Source organism: Phacochoerus africanus, chromosome 15 (assembly GCF_016906955.1).
Source record: "Phacochoerus africanus isolate WHEZ1 chromosome 15, ROS_Pafr_v1, whole genome shotgun sequence".
Lineage (NCBI taxonomy): Eukaryota > Metazoa > Chordata > Mammalia > Artiodactyla > Suidae > Phacochoerus > Phacochoerus africanus.
The window spans coordinates 76783770-76802952 of record NC_062558.1 but is presented as its reverse complement, the minus strand read 5'-3'; the positions used below and the strand labels follow the sequence as shown (position 1 = coordinate 76802952).

Genomic DNA, 19183 nt, shown 5'->3' with positions numbered 1-19183 from the left:
TATTCTAGAATGTTCAAAATCTTTGACCTAGCAGTTTCACTTTTTATGAAAAAGCTTATTTGTGAAGATGGTGATTGTAACATTGTAGTAGCAGAAAATTGGATTATAGTATAATTTTACCAAAAAAAATTGTACATCCATATTATAAAATACTTTGAAGCCTTAGTGAAGAATGAGGCCCATCCTATGTTTTGACAGTGAAGGACCTCCAAGATATAAATAGAAAAGCAAATCATAGTTGAGTATGTATATCTGTATAGAAAATATCTGTATATCAAACTCATCTGAATTGTTATTGGTAGTCTGGGGTAGATATATACACACAGACACATACACAAAATTGCATAGTTTGGTACCCACCAAACTGTTAAAAGATGCCTAACTCTGGGAAGAGAGTGAAAGTGAGACAATAATTCCATATAACTTGAATGTTTACACAAAATGTATTCCTGTATTATGTAGTTTTTTTTTGTTTTTTTGTTTTTTTTTTTTTTTTTGCTTTTTAGGGCCGCACTAACAGCATATGGAAGTTCCCAGACTTGGGGTTGAATCAGAGCTGCAGCTGCCAGCCTAGACCACAGCCACAGCAACATGAGATCCGAGCTGCATCTGTGACCTACACCACAGCTGATGGCAAGGCCACATCCTTAACCTAGCGAGTAAGGCCAGGGATTGAACTTGCGTCCTCAGGTATACTAGTCAGATTTGTTTCTGCTGAGCCACAATGGGAACTCCTTCTGTACTTTTTTTAATTCAGCTCAGTCTGTGTACTTTTCTGCAAATGTCTCCTCCAGAAAAATCTGGAGATTTTTCTGAAGTAGTTTGCCTATGTATATTCCTCCTTTTCTTCAGATAATATTTCTAATTCTGAGAGGTGTAATTACTCCAAAAAAAATTTACCAAGTGGCTCTTTCTGTGTTGGGGTCTGTGTAGGGTCAAAGCCCCATGAGTCAGACTCTGATGATCCAGACGAAGAAGACTCTGAATGTTTAGATAGTGATGATGACTTGGAAATCGAAACACAGGAGCCTGGGGAGGAAGCATCTGTAAAAGGAACTCTTGACGATCTCAAGTCATATATGGCCCAGATGGACCAGGAACTGGCACATACCAGCATTGGCAAAAGTTTTACCACCCAGAAGCAAATGGTATGTGTATGTTTAACCTCTTTCCCTTTAGAGTATATTACAAAGGATAGTCTGAACCATATTTTATCTTAGTTTTTTCTTTTTGATTTATGATTTTATTTTTTAAAATAAATAAGAATGTTAATTTTTTCCTAACCCTGAAAGGATGAATGAAGGATTATTCATTTTCCTAAACACAAGCTTATTACTTTTTCTATGTTCTCTATGAGGATTTAAAATAAAAAATCATATGTTCAAATTAGTTGCATACTCCTACTGATGGCTTTAATTGATTTTTTTTTTTTGTATTTTTAGGGCCATACCTGTGGCATATGGATGTTCTCAGGCTAAGGGTCCAATTGGAGCTGTGGCTGCTGGCCACAGCCACAGCCATGCAGGATCCAAGCTGTGTCTGAGACCTACACCACAGCTCTCGGCAACACTGGATCCTTAACCCACTGAGCAAAGCCAAGGATCAAACCCGCGTCCTTGTGCATACTGCTTGGGTTCATGAACCACTAAACCACGACAGGAACTCCCTTAAATCAATTTTTTTAAAAAGAGAAAGGATATTAAATATCCAAGTAATTTTCAAGACTTAATACTCTTTGTTTTATGTTTCCCTTTATTTATACCTCAATTTGGAACTTCTCTTCCACCTGTGTTTTTATCCTAGTTTTTATCCCAGCACTGTCTAACTGCACACAGAGACATTATAGAAAGAGAGTGGACCCTGGAGTCTCATGGGTCAAGGTTTGAAATCCAGCCCAGCCATCCACTATGAATGTATCCATTAACCAGCAATCCTTATGTCATAGAATGAACATGAGAACCAAATGAGACAAGCAGCTAAACCCATAATGGGCCCTTAATTAATGTCATTCCCCTTTGATCATCTTAACCACATTTAAAACTGTAATCACTTCTGTATTGCCAAAACCTAATAGAAATCATACATTAGATTTATCTAAATCAGTGTTTCTTAAATGTTTAATGTAAATATGAACTAAAGATCTTGTTAAAATATAGATTCCAGGTGTTCCTCTCATGGCTCAGTGGTTAACATATCTGACTAGGAACCATGAGGTTGTGGGTTCGATCCCTGGCCTTGTTCAGTGTGTTAAGGATCTGGCGTTGCCCTGAGCTGTGGTGTGGGCCAGCAGCTACAGCTCCTATTAAATCCCTAGCCTGGGAACCTCCATATGCCTCGGGTGAGGCCCTAGAAAAGACAAAAGGATGAAAAATAAATAAATAAAATAAAATATAGATTCTGGTTAAGTATGTCTAGGGTGAAGCCTGAAAGTTTACATTTCTAACAAGTTCCCAAGTGATGAATAGGCTGCTGGTCCATGGACCACACTTTGAGTAGCCAGATTATAAAAGTCTGTAGATCAAGCTGCAGTCTTTCAGATCCTTGCCCCAACCTGTGAAATCAGAGGCTAAAGTACCAATTCAGAGTCTTTGTGGTTGCACCCCACAAAGCCTTGGGTTTTTACTTTGTTTTTTCATTAGGGGCATTAAAAAAAAAAAAGAAACCTAGCTTTTTTCATTTAGATTAATGTTCATTTTTCTGTTTCTTTTAAAACTCTTAGGCAAGCTATAAATGTACCTCCTTAACCCTGGTTATCTCCCTTGAGCACTTTCAAAATAGGGAAGAAGTCCATCCAATCTGTCAAAACTTTTCCTAGGAAGAAGCATGTTATGATCTTTGGAACTAAATTTTAATATGTGTGTTCAATTACATGGTTTATTATTAAACTTCATCTTCACTTTCTATCAAGAAGGGAATTTCCTTTCTAATACAGAATTTAATTTTCCAGTGTTGCTTAGTTAGCTTTTTATTGTGGCTACCATCCAACCTAATAGCATACTGTCCCATAATTTTCTTTTCCCTCCATGAATAAGGAACCTCTATCCCGGACTACCAGTAACAATTCAGACGAGGAAGATTCTGGTGCAGGAGGATCTGTAACGACACCAGTGGATGTAGACCTGAACCTCGTTTCAAATATATTGGAATCCTACAGTTCCCAAGCTGGACTCGCAGGCCCTGCTTCCAACCTTTTACAGAGCATGGGAGTTCAGCTGCCTGACAATGCTGATCACAGACCCACAAGTAAGCCAACGAAAGATTAGCCACCAAACACAGCCTCTCTTTTATCTTCTTAAATAAATACTGAGTCTGACTGTGCTCATTTCTAATTTTGATTACTCATATCGTAAAAATGTTTTCTTCATTTTAAGTTTCACAGATTAACTTCTCTTCTATGAGCCCCAAATGTTGCCCTCTCATAACAAGTTTTTGTGGTCTCAATTCTGGGGTGCACACAAGGTTTTGAAGTTAGAAGAGAGAGCATCAAGCCCCTGAGATAAGATTTACATACTCCAAGTTTAGAACATTAAATTTATCTTTATTGGAGTTCCCACTGTGGTGTACTGGGCTGAGGATCAGGCATTGCTGCAGCTGTGGTGCAAGTTGCCACTGCGGGTTGGTTTCAATCCATGGCCTAGGAACTTCCTTATCTTTATTGAGGAATTAAACGTTGGGTAGAAGAAGGAAGGTAGATAGGCAAACATAAGAAATAAATGAGTTGCTCTTTTATTCCAGTTACCAGGAATGACCTTGAGCCAGTGCCCCTTTGGTGACAAATAATTTAAAGTTTTACCTGTTTTTGCCATCCTTCTTGGACCCAGTGTGTTCTTTTTATTCTAGCACCTTCATAATTCACTGCCACATACATATTCTCCAGCCAATTAAGCCCTATACCAAAGTTTCTTTAATTTATCTGCCATTTTTCAGGACTCCAACCCTGCCCTCTTTTGCCTCTGCTTCCAGTTATCTTTGGAATTCTAAGAAGCAAAGCCCTCTTCCCACTCACTGCTGGGAAAGAAAGTTCAGTGTTTGTTCCTCCTATTAGCCACTCTTATTTTTTCTTTTCCAAAACAACACATTAATCGGAAAGCAAACAGTCCATAGTAAGTTTGACAAACACATAACAGGAATCCTGCACACTCCCCTTTTTATCAGTATTTTCAGACTGGCGATGTGTACACATGTGCTCACAAACACCCACACAGAGATAGAAAACATTGGGAGATGGCATTACACATGGACCCTGAACTGTTTTCTTCTAACTGCAAGATATGAAGAAATTTTCAGGACCTCTCTTTCACGAGTGCTTTTCCCTTCCACATGCTGGGTTCAGCCTAGGTCAGGACAAGCTGCCAATCCAAAGGACAATCAAGTCCCATCACACGTTATGCCTCAACATTTCCTGATGAAGGCAGTTGATTTCCCCAAAGCAATGACGGTTTGCAGGCAATGGTGAGAGCAACAACCTTTGGGCTCAAAAGGAAATTCAGTGTTTCAACCTTTCTAGTTCTAGAGTCTCTTTTGCTTAGTCCTGTGTGAATAATCTTAGAGCCTCTGCACTTGTGTCTTAAATCACAAGTTAGTGCCTAAAAGCACCTGAAGATACAGTTCTTTCCCTAGCCATTCCTCTTTTCAAACGGACCTCTAAACATATTTCTGCTGAACACTGCTTTAGTCATTCCACAGACTTGGAACCTAGTCTTAAATGTTTGTCACACTAATAAAAACATTATTCCCGGAGTTCCGTCGTGGATCAGTGGTTAACGAATCCGATTAGGAACCATGAGGTTGTGGGTTCGATCCCTGGCCTTTGCTCAGTGGGTTAAGGATCCAGCGTTTCCATGAGCTATGGTGTAGGTTACAGATGCGGCTTGGATCTGGCGTTGCTGTGTCTCTGGTGTAGGCTGGTGGCTACAGCTCCAATTCGACCCCTAGCCTGGGAACCTCCAAATGCCGCAGGAGCGGCTCTAGAAATGGCAAAAAGACAAAAAAAAAAAAAAGAGAGAGAGAGATTATTCCCTCCCACCCCCAATTCTCACTTTCTAATTCTCACTTTCTACAGCTTTCTCATTTAAGACAGAAAAAATACATCTGAACAAAGATACAGAAATTTATTTCATTACCTCCAGATAAAAGCATCTCCTCTGTGACAAGGTAAAGAATGGCATATATGAATTATGAGAAATCTTAAATTTAGTTTATTCCATAAAATGCAAAAAGTGGTTCATCTTCACTGATCCCTTAGTTGAAGTTACTGCCTTTACTGAGTGTGCAAATGGCAACAACCATTTTACACTTAGGAAAACACACATGGCAAGTGATAATCTTTTCCTTGGATCCAGACTAAGCAAGTAACATGCAAAAAACCCTTACCCATATGAGCCTCAATGGCACGTAGTTACCTTAACAGAACCTCGCTGCATCTGTGTGTTACAGAGTACCCTAAGGAAGACCTTCACTCCACTTTCCTCATCCTTTCAGATGAAGGACTTCAATATGACTGCTATTTAACTACCATGTACAAAATAATTACCCCTACATAAATTTAAAAGTGTTCTGTTGTGCTATTTAAAAATTTTTTTAAAAAAATTATACAAGGATAAAAAGTAACGCAGTAGTGGGTTGAGATTTGCTATATATTTTCAATACTAAGATACAAGTTTTAACCAAAATTATACCAGGCATATTTTGGCAGTTAGTATAAACCCAGCATTAACAAGACACAAAAAATACATCTGAACAAAGATACAGAAATTTATTTCATTACCTCCAGATAAAAGCATCTCCTCTGTGACAAGGCACAGGAGAATATGAGTGAACAAGGGCCTACATCTATTGCTTCAACCTTCCCTCTGATTTTGACAACTGTCATCTCATCAGATTTGGCATTTTGGGGTTCCTGTGAGTAGGAACTTCTTTTGTTAACATTGCTGGTAGAGGTATCTTGATGCAGGCTCACCCTCTGCTCTGCCTTATTACGAGGTTAGCCTGGAGATGGCCTTTTGTCACTTCCTCTTTATCAGCTGCTCTCTGATGTGCCCTCTGAGACAGTGAGGAGGGATTTATCTGATTAGGTGGCCTGATCTGAGCTAAACAGGCAGGGTAGAACAAGTTGGTTTTTCCACCCACTCCTTAATCAGTTGGTGGGCAATGGCTAACTTGGGGGGCAACCAGAATGGGAAAGCCTCACTCTGTTGCTGAGTATATGGGTTGTTTCTCCTCAGGGCTGTGGCCACCTCATCATAACTGAACCAGGCTGCTGCTTCTAGTTCTCTCAAGTTCACCTGGATCTGAAAGACATAAAGAAAAATAGGATATAAGGTTAGGAGCGACAAAACTTAGAATACTACAGCCAAAAGATGAGAAAATGGTTCTAGAACCAAGCAATCTTATAAGATAATATCTGGGATGTGTAGGTTGGGAGATAATAAGTTCTAGATATTGTCCTGAGCAAAAGAGCCCATAATTAAGGGATGAAAGTTAAGCACATTTTTAAATACTAAAAAAAAAAAAAATTTAAGAAATCCTAAGAGCTCAAATACTAAAATATTATGAATGGTTAACATTGAGGGGTAAGTTATGAATACTTGTTTCTCTTTGTGCCTATATTGATCGTATAACTTTCAACTAAAAAGGAACATATAAATGTACTCTCCTTAAAGGATAAGGGTTAATGATAATCAAAAGGATAGTATCTTCCTTGCAAGAAGCAAAGCAATGCAAACTGCATCCACAGGAAACAGACAGATTAGTTACTGTATAGAAACCAAAGCACCCAATAGATAGACTTTAGCAGATAGGGCCCACAATACCATCTGTCAGGGATGCTGCAGAAGAGCAAGATGAGGCAAGCTAAGCCAACATCTGGTTGCTTTCAATCAGAAGGCCCTGTGCTTTTGTATTATTAGTTCCCAACATCGTGACTGCCTTGAGCAATAAGACCAATTCTGAAATCAGTCATTAAATTTTATGTATTTATTGTTGACTACTCTATGCAAGACTCTTCTGTTAATTTTCTGATGATGAAAGATAAATTGTTTCTTTTTTTTTAATCTTTTTAGGGCCACACCCACGGCATATGGAGGTTCCCAGACTAGGGGTCGAGTCAGAGCTGTAGCTGCCAGCCTACACCACAGCCACAGCAACACGGGATCCGAGCCACATTTGCAACCTACATCACAGCTCATGGCAATGCCAGATCCTTAACCCACTGAGCAAGGCCAGGAATTGAACCTACAACCTCATGGCTCCTAGTAGGATTCATTTCTGCTGTGCCACAACAGCAACTCCCATAAATTGTTTCTTTCTTTCTTCCTTTTTTTTTTTTTTTTTTTTAATCTTTTGTCTTTTGTCTTTTTAGGGCCGCACCCGTGGCATATGGAGGTTCCCGGTCTAGGGGTCTAATCGGAGCTGTAGCCACCGGCCTACACCACAGCCACAGCAATGTGGGATCTGAGCCGAGTCTGCGACCTACACCACAGCTCACGGCAATGCCAGATCCTTTACCCACTGAGCGAGGCCAGGGATTGAACCCACAATCTCATAGGTCCTAGTCGGATTTGTTCCCACTACACCACGACGGGAACTCCTGCTTCTTGATTGAAATATACACAAGAATGGTGATCATGTTGGCACTCCCCAGTTTTTACAGTGATTGTTTCCTTTACAAGTTGCAAATTTCTAGAGGGTTTAAATCATATCTTGCACATCTTTATATACACTCTAGACAATGCTGGACTAGACTGTGCTTAATAAGTACCTATGGACCAGCTTGGATGAGGCAAAGGATATATTAAGGGAAGCATCAGAACTTACCTCTGTCTGCCCTGGCTTCACAGTTGCATGACAAGCAATCATGAGAGAGCTATTAGGAAAGGGCCAGTGCTGGGAAGCAGTGTACTGCAGTCTTTCCACCTCCAATCCCACCTCTTCTGCAACTTCTCGCCGGACAGCCTCTTCCACACTTTCACCTACAAGCACTCAGATTAATTCAGGACAGCCCTGCAGCAGGAAGGGTGATACAGGTGCCCATTTGTGATAGCGCAAAACTGGCTCCAGAGTTTCAATCAAATACTCTTGGGAGAGCCCTAAATCTCTGAGTATCTACAACACTAGGAATCAAATCTAAAGGTGAGTATTGAACTACAATATTTGAACCTATTAAGTTAGTTACACAAAATAAGAATGAGTCACTACTGCTGACCTCAGCTTTTTAATAAAATTTGAATGCCATGTTACACCATTTGCAAATTTTACCCCAATAGACTGAGAGAAAAACAACCTGTAAATAAATATTCAATTCTAGTTAGGGAGTTCTCACAGCACACTAGGTTAAGAATCCAGCATTGTCACTGCAGCTTGGGTTGCTACTGTGGGAGCGGGTTCGATCCCTGGCCTGGAAATTTCCACATAGTGTGGGCACAGCCAGAAAAAAAACTCTAGTTAATGTTAATGTAATATTAATATACATGCTAAGTATTTAGGAGGAGCTGTACTAATGTCTGCAATCTATGCATCAAAAAATAAGGTGGATTAATGGTTGGAGAGAGGAATGGATAGACAGATATATGATAAGACAAGTACAGTAATTATGGGATGTAGGTGGTGAGTATATGGGGGTTTTTTAGTCTTGCAGTTGTGCTTGTGCTTGAAAATTTGCCTATAAAGTATTAGAAAATTATAATGCCAGAAGGCAGTTTTTTCTTGACGTTATAGTGAAGAATGTGCTTGAGACTCCAAGCACTATGACAGCAAGACAAAGAAATACGTACTATTATAAGGTTTCATGTCCTCCAATATCATCTGTACATGCGCTAAATTCCTTACCTATATCACAAAAACCCGCCAAGGCAGAATACATTCCCTTGGGAAAGGAGCTCTGGCGGGCAAGCAGGCAGCGAGTCCCATCTGACACCAGAGTGATCACCACAGGAGCCATCTAGGAAAAGGAGATGGAAACTTAAGACACTAGGGCTTTGGAGCCTGTTAATGATATGAAGGAAAGGATAACTAAAGAAAGCCTTTTCGTTGTACAGGCTTCCATCCCCAGGACAGAGTAGTGCACAGCCTTCTTGGTTTACTGTCCTTTTGAAGCAATACTCACCTGTGGATAATAGATGATCTTATTGGAAGGGCACACGCGCTTGCTGCCAGCCATATTCTTCTTGGTGGGCTGCCCACTTCTGCTGCAAAACTGATGAGCACCATGCCAATGGAGAAGAGCCTGAGCCTAGGAGTACAAACATGGGCTTGGTTTCATTTGGAGAGAATGTGGGGTTCATCTATAATGGCACTAGGGCTACTATTTAGAGCAACTCAAAGGACAGCCTCTAATTACTATTTAAAGTAGGTGAGCCTTTTGCAGCTCACCTACTTTAAATAGTTCTTTAAAATAAGGAAACTATCTGAACATAGTCCTGTAGCATCTGAGGTATGAATTTTTAAAAATCTTATTTTAAATGTATTATGAATTTTGTTTCTTTTTAGGGCAGCACCAGGGGCACATGGACGTTCCCGGGCTCGGGGTCAAATTGCAGCTACAGCTGCCGGCCACAGCCACGGCAATACCAGATCATTTACCCACTGAATAGGGCCAGGGATCGAACCCACATTTTCATGGATACTAGCTGGGTTCATTACCCCTGAGCCTACAATGGGAGCTCCCATATGATGATTTTAAAAATGTACAAAGTATTATAATGAGCACCCATGTAGTTATGACCTAGCTTAAAAACAAAATATTTCCAGTATAATACATCCCAACATATACTCTCCTCTAATTAAAGTTGGAATTTTTTTGCAAATAAATGATACCTCTTTAAATGGACAATCAGAAGCACTTTAGCAAGTGAAATGTAAAGCTGGAGGACAAGATATTAAAGCAATATAAAATAATTTCTCATGATGATATATATGCCATGCTGTGGTCATTAAAAGATATTTATGAGGCTGATCTGTCAGCCCTTAGGTATGTCACGTCCTTAGGAGAAAATGGTACTAACAACAGTCCTGCCAAAAACAGGATAAAAGAAAGAAGAATAAGCAACCTCCCTTCAGTGCATTGCCCTTCTGCCAAGGTTTGTAGGAAGGACTGTGAGCTGCACGATAAGAAATCAAATGTTTCTCATTTGATTTCCTATAGAACCAAGAACTCAATCTACCGTGGATAGCAAGGAGGCATCCTTCACATTCAGCTGAAATAGAGCCTTCCTCAGCTCTATAAAAGACCCTTTGAGCTCTTTCTCCATTTCAGATTTCTGTAAGGAAGCTAAAAAATTAGAAAAGAGAATGAAATGAAACAAATGTCAGATTTTGCCTCCAGGACCCTCTCAAGTATATCCTGTTAGAACAGTGTTTCCCAAACTCACCTAATAAGACTAAACTAGGGAGAATAAAAAAATATATACAGGTTCCCAAGCCCCTACCTGGAGATTGTGAATAGCAGGTGAGTGAGGCCCAGAAATCTTTATTTTTTAACAAGCATCAGGAGTTTCCTATATTCAAGCAAATTTGGGAAACGTTAGAGCATAGTATTTCTCAAGATCCTCTTCAGGGCCATGAGAATATGTGCTCTAGCCACACACCATCCCTGGGAAAAAAGATGAAATGTGGGACCTCTAAGCTCCTATCTGAACCTCATTCCAGTATCATTACATTTACATCTACACCCTGGAAGAGAGGAAAGCCTGACAAGAGCCATGAGCCTATAGCAAACTGCTTCCCAAATGCAGGTCTGAAGACCCAGGGCCACTCCAAGGTAATATGTTTATTTACCTGCATTGATAAATAAGAATAATGTCATGAATTTTAAAACGTCTCTTAGGCAATATTTAAGGCATGTAAGTTATATAAAGGTACAGAGAATAATACAATAAACATTTGTGTACCTACCACCTAGCTGAGAAAGCAAGCATTAAAATGTTCTTTTAAGTGATGATGATAGTAGACAGTAATTATTTTTTATGTCCTAACTTAAAAACATTGAAAATGTTCTGTATTCCTAAAATGTTCTTTGAAATTTTACTATTGTATGGAATCCCAAAGTCTAAGAACCACTGGGCAGTACCCTTCAGAAATGGTATGTACCATTTATGGAAGAAGAGCTGTTTAGACCTAGATCCAGGGCGAACCATGCTTCTTGCTGTTCAGAGCATCCAATCAGCACAGAGTCTTCTATTCTTTGTGTGTCCTGTCCAAGCTTACCCAGGAGCCTTTCCAACTCTAAGAAACAGAAAAGACAACAAAACGAGGGTTTTAATTAAACCTCCAGAGCCATACAACACTGATTGGAAACCATCTACTTCAACTTGAAGTAGGTACACCTGGTATCCAGTCTCCTCCCTGCAGCTAAATAGCTGTGTAATCTTGGTCTAATCGTATAACCTCTCTAGGCCTCTGTTTTCCATCAGAAACCTGAAGAGTTGAGATTCAAGGAATTCCTTCTGTGTAACACTGTGTTACTCTATGATTATATCACGAAAGGAGCATATATACCCTACAAGGGTTTTCAAAAGAAATTACGTTTACTTTAAACCCTGCAGAGAGAAATTAAGTCATGATGCAGATCTTAAACAATGTAACAGTGAACAGCTCCATGGAGGCTAGAAATTGCTGGTCCAAGGCAAGGGTTGGCAAATAGTTAAGCTTTTTGAGCCATATGGTCTCTGTCACAGTTACTCTGTTCTGCCCTTGTAGAGCGAAATCAGCCATAGACAATATGTAAGTGAATGAGTGTAGCTGTGTTCCAGCGAAAATTTATTTACAAAACAGGCACAGGTTCCAATTTGGAAAGCAGATTAAAAAAGGGGGGGAGGAGTTCCCGTCGTGGCTCAGTGGTTAATGAATCCGACTAGGAACCATGAGGTTGTGGAACAGTTCGATCCCTGGCCCTTGCTCAGTGGGTTGAGGATCGGGCGTTGTGGTGAGCTGTGGTGTAGGCTGGCGGCTACAGCTCCGATTAGATCCCTAGCCTGGGAACTTCCATGTGCCGTGGGAATGGCCCTAGAAATGACAAAAAGACAAAAAAAGGGGAGGGGGTGTAGTTCTCTTGTGGTGCAGTGGGTTAAGGATCCAGCATTGTCACTGCAGCGGCTTGGGTTCAGTCCCTGGCCTGGGAACTTTTACATTCTGACCCTTGGTTTAAGGCAGTAGTGGTTCATACCATCATCAAATACTTTTCAACTGGGCAGGCAATTCAGGTTCATACACTAATTAATTGGCAGAAGCATTGTGAAGAAGGTCACTCTAAAGTCTGAGGTGGCCCTGAGAACTTCCACATGCTGAGGTGTGGCCAAAATATAAACAGATAAATAAAGTCAAAGGACTCTTCTCAGAGATTCAATATGGACTGAATTCTGCTTAGTGGCCATAGGCTGGTCTATGCTACTGGTCCACTTTGGGCTTACCTAATAGGCTATGCTTGGGGGCCAGGTATTGATGTTCTGATTTCTGAAGCAAAGGAGCCAGGCTATGAAAGAGGTAAAATGCTCCTGTCTGCTGGGCTTTTTTACAGGCATCATCATCTTCCTTCAGCTCAAATAAATACCTGTATTTTGGAAATAATCACAGCATTACAAAACCAGAGTTAGTTATTTGTACAGCATCCATTTTTGAGAATTCTGTTTCTGCCCTGCTCACCTACCACGGTTATTTCCTGTTATTTATTTACAGCCTAACTTGCTTTACAAAAGGATTTGATTGCTTTACAAAATGATGGCTGTAGGCATTCATTCCCTCCTTTGTCCTAATGTATACCTTGCACATACTTACATAGTTGTGCTTAAATGTTACTATCTGTCCCTCTCCTCTTAAAGACTATGATCTCCTTAAGGGTAGTGTCTGGCCTGGTTCTGTAGCACCAGTAATTAGCATATTGAGTGGCTCGATTCAATAGTCACTGAATTGAACTTCAAGGGTAATAAATATTTACTGAATTGAACCTTTGCCAATATCATGCTGTGAGGCAAGAATTTACATGTAGTGAAGTGAAAGAAAAACAAGGGCAGTGATAAAACATCAACCACAGAGCACCTAGGAATGGGAGCAGACTTTATTATTGCAGGCAAGGTGCAAGCACTATAACTTCAGAAACCCTCATTCAGTCAGGGATGATAAAGAGCAAATTTTATCTTCAGTGCCCTCTTGTTTCAAACATCTAGTCCTCCAAGTGGATGCTATCAGCTCCTTATCTCTACTGAAGGGACCACTGATAAAAGTAAAGCCAGACCTGACCTACACTTATTTAATAAGTATAATATTTTCAGTAGCCAAAATTAAAATGTAGAAAAAGAGGAGTTCCTGTGGTGGTGCAGTGGAAACGAATCCAACTAGGAACCATGAAGTTGCAGGTTCAATCCCTGGCCTTGCTCATCAGGTTAAGGATCCAGTGTTGCTGTGGCTGTGGTGTAGGCTGTCAGCTGTGGTGTAGACCCCCCAGCCTGGGAACATCCATATGCCTCAAGTGAGGCCCTAAAAAGATAAAAGACCCTCCCCCCCAAAAAAAATGTGGAAAAAGAAAACATCCTATAAGTGGTTTCTCTTTAAAAGGAAAAAAAAAAGGAATGGAGCAAGTTCTGGACTTTTCTGTACCTTCAAGGGCCTTGGAAATCAGGGCAGGATCTGCATGATTCAAGGAGGACTGAATGTGGATTCTCCTTCTAGGGCCTTAGGGATAAGGATTTTTGACTGTTGAAAGCCTTACTCTCAGGTATATGGAGTATTTTCTCACCTAAGTGGGAAACACAGTTTATAGATATTTTCTGTAGGATCCAGGAGATTTTGTAACACCAGTAGAGTTAGGACCTCATGATACTACAAAGCAAAATGATAAACATGCCCCAGTGACATTTGTAGGGATCTATTTTTGACTACAATAAAAGAAATTACAATGAGCTTTTTATAAATAGAGGATAAAAGAAGGCTGAGATTTTAATACTCACAATATTTTTAAACTTATTATGAGTGACTACAACCTCCTGGGACAGACTCAATTTATGTCAAAGGAGAGACATGTGCCACTCAGAAGTTACCAAATATAAATAGAACAAACACTGCTGCCTTCATAAAAGAACAGTAGCAGTGGTACAACCTGTGCTATGCCCTAATGACCCTGAAAAGCAAAACACCTAAAAAAACATCCAGGTAAGATCTTAAACCCGGGACTGAGATTCAAAAAGTGCCTTACATTCTTCTTGATCAGAACACTATTTTTAAAAATGCATTTTCCCCCTTGGTTTTAACAGTATGGAAACCACAACACTAAGATTATCAAACTGTTTTTCTTATTTATTTTTAATTTTATCTTTTTGTTTTTTGGCTGCACCCATAGCATATATATGTTCCTGGGCCAAGGACTGAATCTGAGCCACAGCTGTGATCTACACCACAGCTGTGGCAATGCCAGATCCTTAACCCACTCTGCTGGGCCAGGGTCAAACCCACGCCACCACAGAGACAATGCTGGATCTTTAACCCACTGTGCCACAGCAGTAACTCCAAAAAATTTTTAGTCATTTTAGAGCAATCCTAAAATGCAGTTACCAATTTTTTTTAAAAAAAGAAAAATCATCAAGGAGTTCCCATCGTGGCGCAGTGGAAACAAATCCAACTAGGAGCCATGAGGTTGCAAGTTCAACCCCTGGCCCTGCTCAGTGGGTTAAGGATCTGGTGTTGCCATGAGCTATGGTGAGGTTGCAGATGCAGCTCAGATCTGGTGTGGCTGTGGCTGTGGCTGTGGTATAGGCCGGCAGCTACAGCTCTGATTGGACCCCTAGCCTGGAAACCTCCATATACCAAGGGTGCAGCCCTAAAAAGACAAAAAAAAAAAAAAAGAAAAAGAAATCATGAAGAATCCCACCACTCAGATAATCACTGTTTATACTCTGGAATTCTCCAAACTATTTATTACTATTATGCATCTATACATATATAATAAGTACTTTTAGAATCGATCTACTGATTTGTAGTCTTTCTTTGGCCATGCCCATAGCATGGGATATCCCAGGGTAGGAACTGAACCCATGTCACAGCAGCAATCCCAGATGTTGCAACGATAAAGCTGGATCCTTAACCCACTGTACAAGGGAACTCCTTGTAGACTTTTTAAGAAACATATTAATATTTTTTTCACACCATATTCTTTATTGATAGAATTTTCTTTTTCTTTTGTCTTTTTATCTTTTCTAGGGCCATATCCTCAACATATGGAGATTCCTAGGCTAGGGGTCCAACCGGAGCTGTAGCTGCCGGCCTACACCACAGCCTCAGCCACACGGGATCTGAGCCTCGTCTGTGACCTACACCACAGCTCAGGGCAACTCCAGATCTTTAACCCACTGGGTGAGGCCAGGGATCAAACCCATGTCCTCATGGATGCTAGTCAGGTTCATTAACCACTGAGCCAGGACAGGAACTCCGAATTTTATTTTTCTTATGATTTTTAATTCATTTTCAATATATCTACTTATCACTCATTTTTTTAGATTATTCAGTAATTCTGTTTTGCTCTCAGAGTCTCTGCATGGGAACTGTAAATAACCTAAACGTCCGGTCATTTCTAAAATAAGTATTATAATTTTATTGATTTCTTACTCTGGCTCACGTAAGATTGTATATGTTTATGTGCTTTTAAACTTTTTTTATTTTATAATGATTTTTCTTTTTTTCCATTATAGCTGGTATGTGCCTTTAAATTTTGGACTGGGCACTCTTGTATGGCAGAGTTTTCAATATGGGAAGCCCTGGTTTTGAGTATGTCCTTCCCAAGGGGTTTTAAATTTGCTTTTGCAAGTGTATTAGTAAGTCTACTAATACAACTTAAATTCTTTTCTTAGATTGGAAGTTTTTGGACCACACTGCATAGATAGTGCAAATTTAAATCCCCAAACTGCATGAGAGCAGGCTAGTGATTTCAAATTCACAGGTAGCATATTTGCCCAGGCTAAGGACAAAGAAGTCCTTTATCGCCTTCTTGTATTTCTGTAGTTTTTGTTGTTGTTGTTGTTGTTATTTGTTTTTCAAGTCTACTGTTCATCGAAGTTTAGTTCTTGGGAGTGGGAGTTGGAGGGTGGGGTGGGGACTAGAGTTAGCTACCTTATTTTCAGGAACATTCATGAAATATTATTCAATATGGTTTTTAGGAGTTCCCGTCGTGGCGCAGTGGTTAACGAATCCGACTAGGAACCATGAGGTTGCGGGTTCGGTCCCTGCCCTTGCTCAGTGGGTTAACGATCCGGCGTTGCCGTGAGCTGTGGTGTAGGTTGCAGACACGGCCCGGACCCCACGTTGCTGTGGCTCTGGCGTAGGCCGGTGGCTACAGCTCCGATTTGACCCCTAGCCTGGGAACCTCCATATGCTGCGGGAGCGGCCCAAGAAATAGCAAAAAGACCAAAAAAAAAAAAATATTTTTAATTTCATCATATGGGTGTCCCATAAATTAAGTTCTCTCACTGTTCATTCATCCATTCAACAATATTTCAGTGCCTACTATGTGCTAGATACTGGAGTTTTATAAAAGCACTAGGTGTACCATGGTGAAAAGACAAAGTTCTTATCTTAATAGAACTTAAGTAGGTCAGATATTTTATATATTGTTGGAAATTTAGTTTAGAATTTCTCTAATTATATATAATTTGTAATGAACATCTTTATATGTAAATCTTTTCTTTGCTTTACTTTGCTTTTTAGGGCCGCACCTGTGGCATATAGAAATCCCAGGCTAGGGGTCGAAATGGAGCTGCAGCTGCCAGCCTATGCCATGGCCACAGCAATGTGGGATCTGAGCCTTGCCTTCGACCTATACCACAGCTCATAGCAATGATGGATCCTTTAACCCACTGAGAGAGGCCAGGGATCAAACCCACGTCCTTGTGGATACTAGTCGGGCTCATTACCACTGTACCATGACAGGAACTTCCAATATATAAATCTCAATCATATATCCTAATCCTCAATACAGGATTTTGAGATATTTATATTTTACAATTTAATGGGCCAAAGATAAAATAATCAGAGCTCAGTTTGGTCAAAACTCACCGTGTCTTATTGACAAAAGTTGACAGCAGCCTATAGCACAAAAAAGATTTTCTCCTGCAAGCAGTTCCACAAAACAGGGACATTATCAGGTCCTTAGGGGAAAAAGGAGTTTAAAAAAATTTTTTAAAGATAATAGCATGAAATTTAAAGTAATGAATCATCAAGAGGGTTATACTTTAAGCCAGAATAGGATCACTTTAATATTAAGGAAAGATAAATTGTGTAAGGGTCAGATGATCTGACTTCTGAATTGCATTTCTACTGCTAACTAACTGTAGGATTTTGACTTTTAGTACTCCTTCCCTCATCTACTGAAACCTGTTCTGCCTACCTAAAAGGTCGCTGTGAGAATCAGCTAACTAGCCACCAAAAATAAGTGTTCCTCCTTCCATATTGTGGAATTCTTGCTGAGAAGTAGTTGCCAACCCAAGGCCTACATCTCTCACCTCCTTTGGTGGGACACAAACTCTTTTTTTTTTTTTTTTAATTTTTTTGTCTTTGTTGTTGTTGTTGCTATTTCTTGGGCCGCTCCTGCGGCATATGGAGGTTCCCAGGCTAGGGGTTGAATCGGAGCTGTAGCCACCGGCCTATGCCAGAGCCACAGCAACGCGGGATCCGAGCCGCGTCTGCAACCTACACCACAGCTCACGGCAACGCCGGATCGTTAACCCACTGAGCAAGGGCAGGGACCGAACCCACAACCTCATGGTTCCTAGTCGGATTTGTTAACCGCTGCGCCACGACGGGAACTCCTTTTTTTTAAATTTTTTATTATGCTTTATCTACAGTGTCCTGTCAATTTCTGCTGTACAGCAAAGTTATACATATATGTACATTCTTTTTTTCACATTATCCTCCATCATGTTCCATCACAAGTGATCAGATATAGTTCCCTGGGCTATACAGCAGGACAAACTAAGTCTTAACAATGGAATGTGAGTGGAAGTGATGTATATCTCTTCTAGACTGAAGCAGTTAAGTAGAGCCTTTGCCTTCTCCATCCTCTTTCCGCACCTGCTTGGAAGACTTAGGAATGGAGAGCCGTTAGGTGAACAGCCTGGATCCTTGAATCACTGCATGGAGAGAAGCTACTCACCAACCAAAGACTCCCCACTTTGGACTATTTTATGAGTGAAAAATAAGCTTCTACCATACTAAGTCACTGAAATTTTGAAGTTTGTCACAGCAGTTAATATTTCCCTACTAGATCAAGTAAGCCTGGGAGTGTCTCCAGAGTAATGGTGCCAAATTTCTCAGAATACGTGAAAAACAAAGTCCCTTTGAAAATGAAGTAAGAAGGAATTCTCTTGTGGCACAGCACGTTAAGGCTCTGGCATTATCACTGCAGTGGCTTTGGTTGCTCTTACGCTGCAGGTTTGATTCCTGGCCTGGGAACTTCCACTTGCCAAAGGCATGGCCAAAAAAAGGGGAATGAAGTAAGAAGAATCCAGTAGATAAGACAAATGTAAAATCACAGGCATGAGAAAAATATTTCGATAGGCAGATATACAAATCTACATGGATCTAAGATTTTCTATTTTTTTATATCTCGTGAAAGGAAAAAATGTTCTGCATCTTAAGAATCTGTTCTGTAGAAGGTGATTCCTTTTAAATTGTGTATCAGTAAATGTTTCATTTCCCCATGAAAAGTACAGTTCATACTAGCAACAAAAAAAGTCAAAGAAGCTCCACTGAAATGAGAAAATTAGTGTAGTTAAATAACAAACCACCCTTTCAACTGTGCCCAAGAGAAGCAAGCTGTGACATTAAATCACCAAGGAACGTCTAAAGTTTAGGCCTATTTCCTGGTTGCATAATTATGAATCACTGATGACTAATCCTTGCACAGTTTTGGCTCCAATCTATGTCCTAGTCAAGGGTAATTTATATTTAGTAAGAGACATTCAACAAAGTATTTATTGAGTACTGACTTTATGCAGGCTCTCTTAAGAGGCAAAAAAATGTACAGGATGAAAATCCCGACCCCATTCTTGCAGGAGGGGAGAAAACAAATATACAGCTTTCACAGAAGGCAGTATGTGATATGTGGGTTACACAGTATTCTAGGAGATTAAAAGTATAATTTCTGTTTTAATAAACCAAACATTTGTGTGATATACTGGAGGAAATTAATTTAAAGTCAGTATTTCTG

At 40.1% G+C, this 19183-nt stretch overlaps 2 protein-coding genes across 17 annotated transcripts in view; one reads left to right on the top strand and one right to left on the bottom strand.

The window, feature by feature from the left end:
* ECD (ecdysoneless cell cycle regulator) overlaps positions 1 to 3318 on the top strand; it is a 33738-nt gene extending 30420 nt beyond the window's left edge. For all 5 annotated transcript variants that reach the window (XM_047760715.1, XM_047760710.1, XM_047760713.1 and 2 more), the window contains 2 exons: positions 934 to 1148; positions 3033 to 3318. In XM_047760715.1, coding sequence (XP_047616671.1) covers positions 934 to 1148; positions 3033 to 3263 — 446 coding nt within the window. In that variant the 3' untranslated portion in view covers positions 3264 to 3318. The remainder of the gene's footprint in view (positions 1 to 933; positions 1149 to 3032) is intronic.
* A 1768-nt stretch (positions 3319 to 5086) lies between these two features.
* NUDT13 (nudix hydrolase 13) overlaps positions 5087 to 19183 on the bottom strand; it is a 39428-nt gene continuing 25331 nt past the window's right edge. For 6 of the 12 annotated variants that reach the window (XM_047762501.1, XM_047762503.1, XM_047762504.1 and 3 more), the window contains 8 exons: positions 17032 to 17123; positions 12405 to 12544; positions 11086 to 11220; positions 10161 to 10267; positions 9104 to 9229; positions 8827 to 8938; positions 7816 to 7970; positions 5087 to 6290 (listed from right to left, as the gene is read on the bottom strand). In XM_047762501.1, the coding sequence (XP_047618457.1) occupies positions 6090 to 6290; positions 7816 to 7970; positions 8827 to 8938; positions 9104 to 9229; positions 10161 to 10267; positions 11086 to 11220; positions 12405 to 12544; positions 17032 to 17114 (1059 nt within the window). In that variant the 5' untranslated portion in view covers positions 17115 to 17123 and the 3' untranslated portion in view covers positions 5087 to 6089. Of the gene's footprint in view, positions 6291 to 7815; positions 8002 to 8826; positions 8939 to 9103; positions 9230 to 10160; positions 10268 to 11085; positions 11221 to 12404; positions 12545 to 17031; positions 17124 to 19183 lie in introns of those variants that run through there. The other 6 variants (XM_047762508.1, XM_047762507.1, XM_047762510.1 and 3 more) reach the window with 5 other exon arrangements.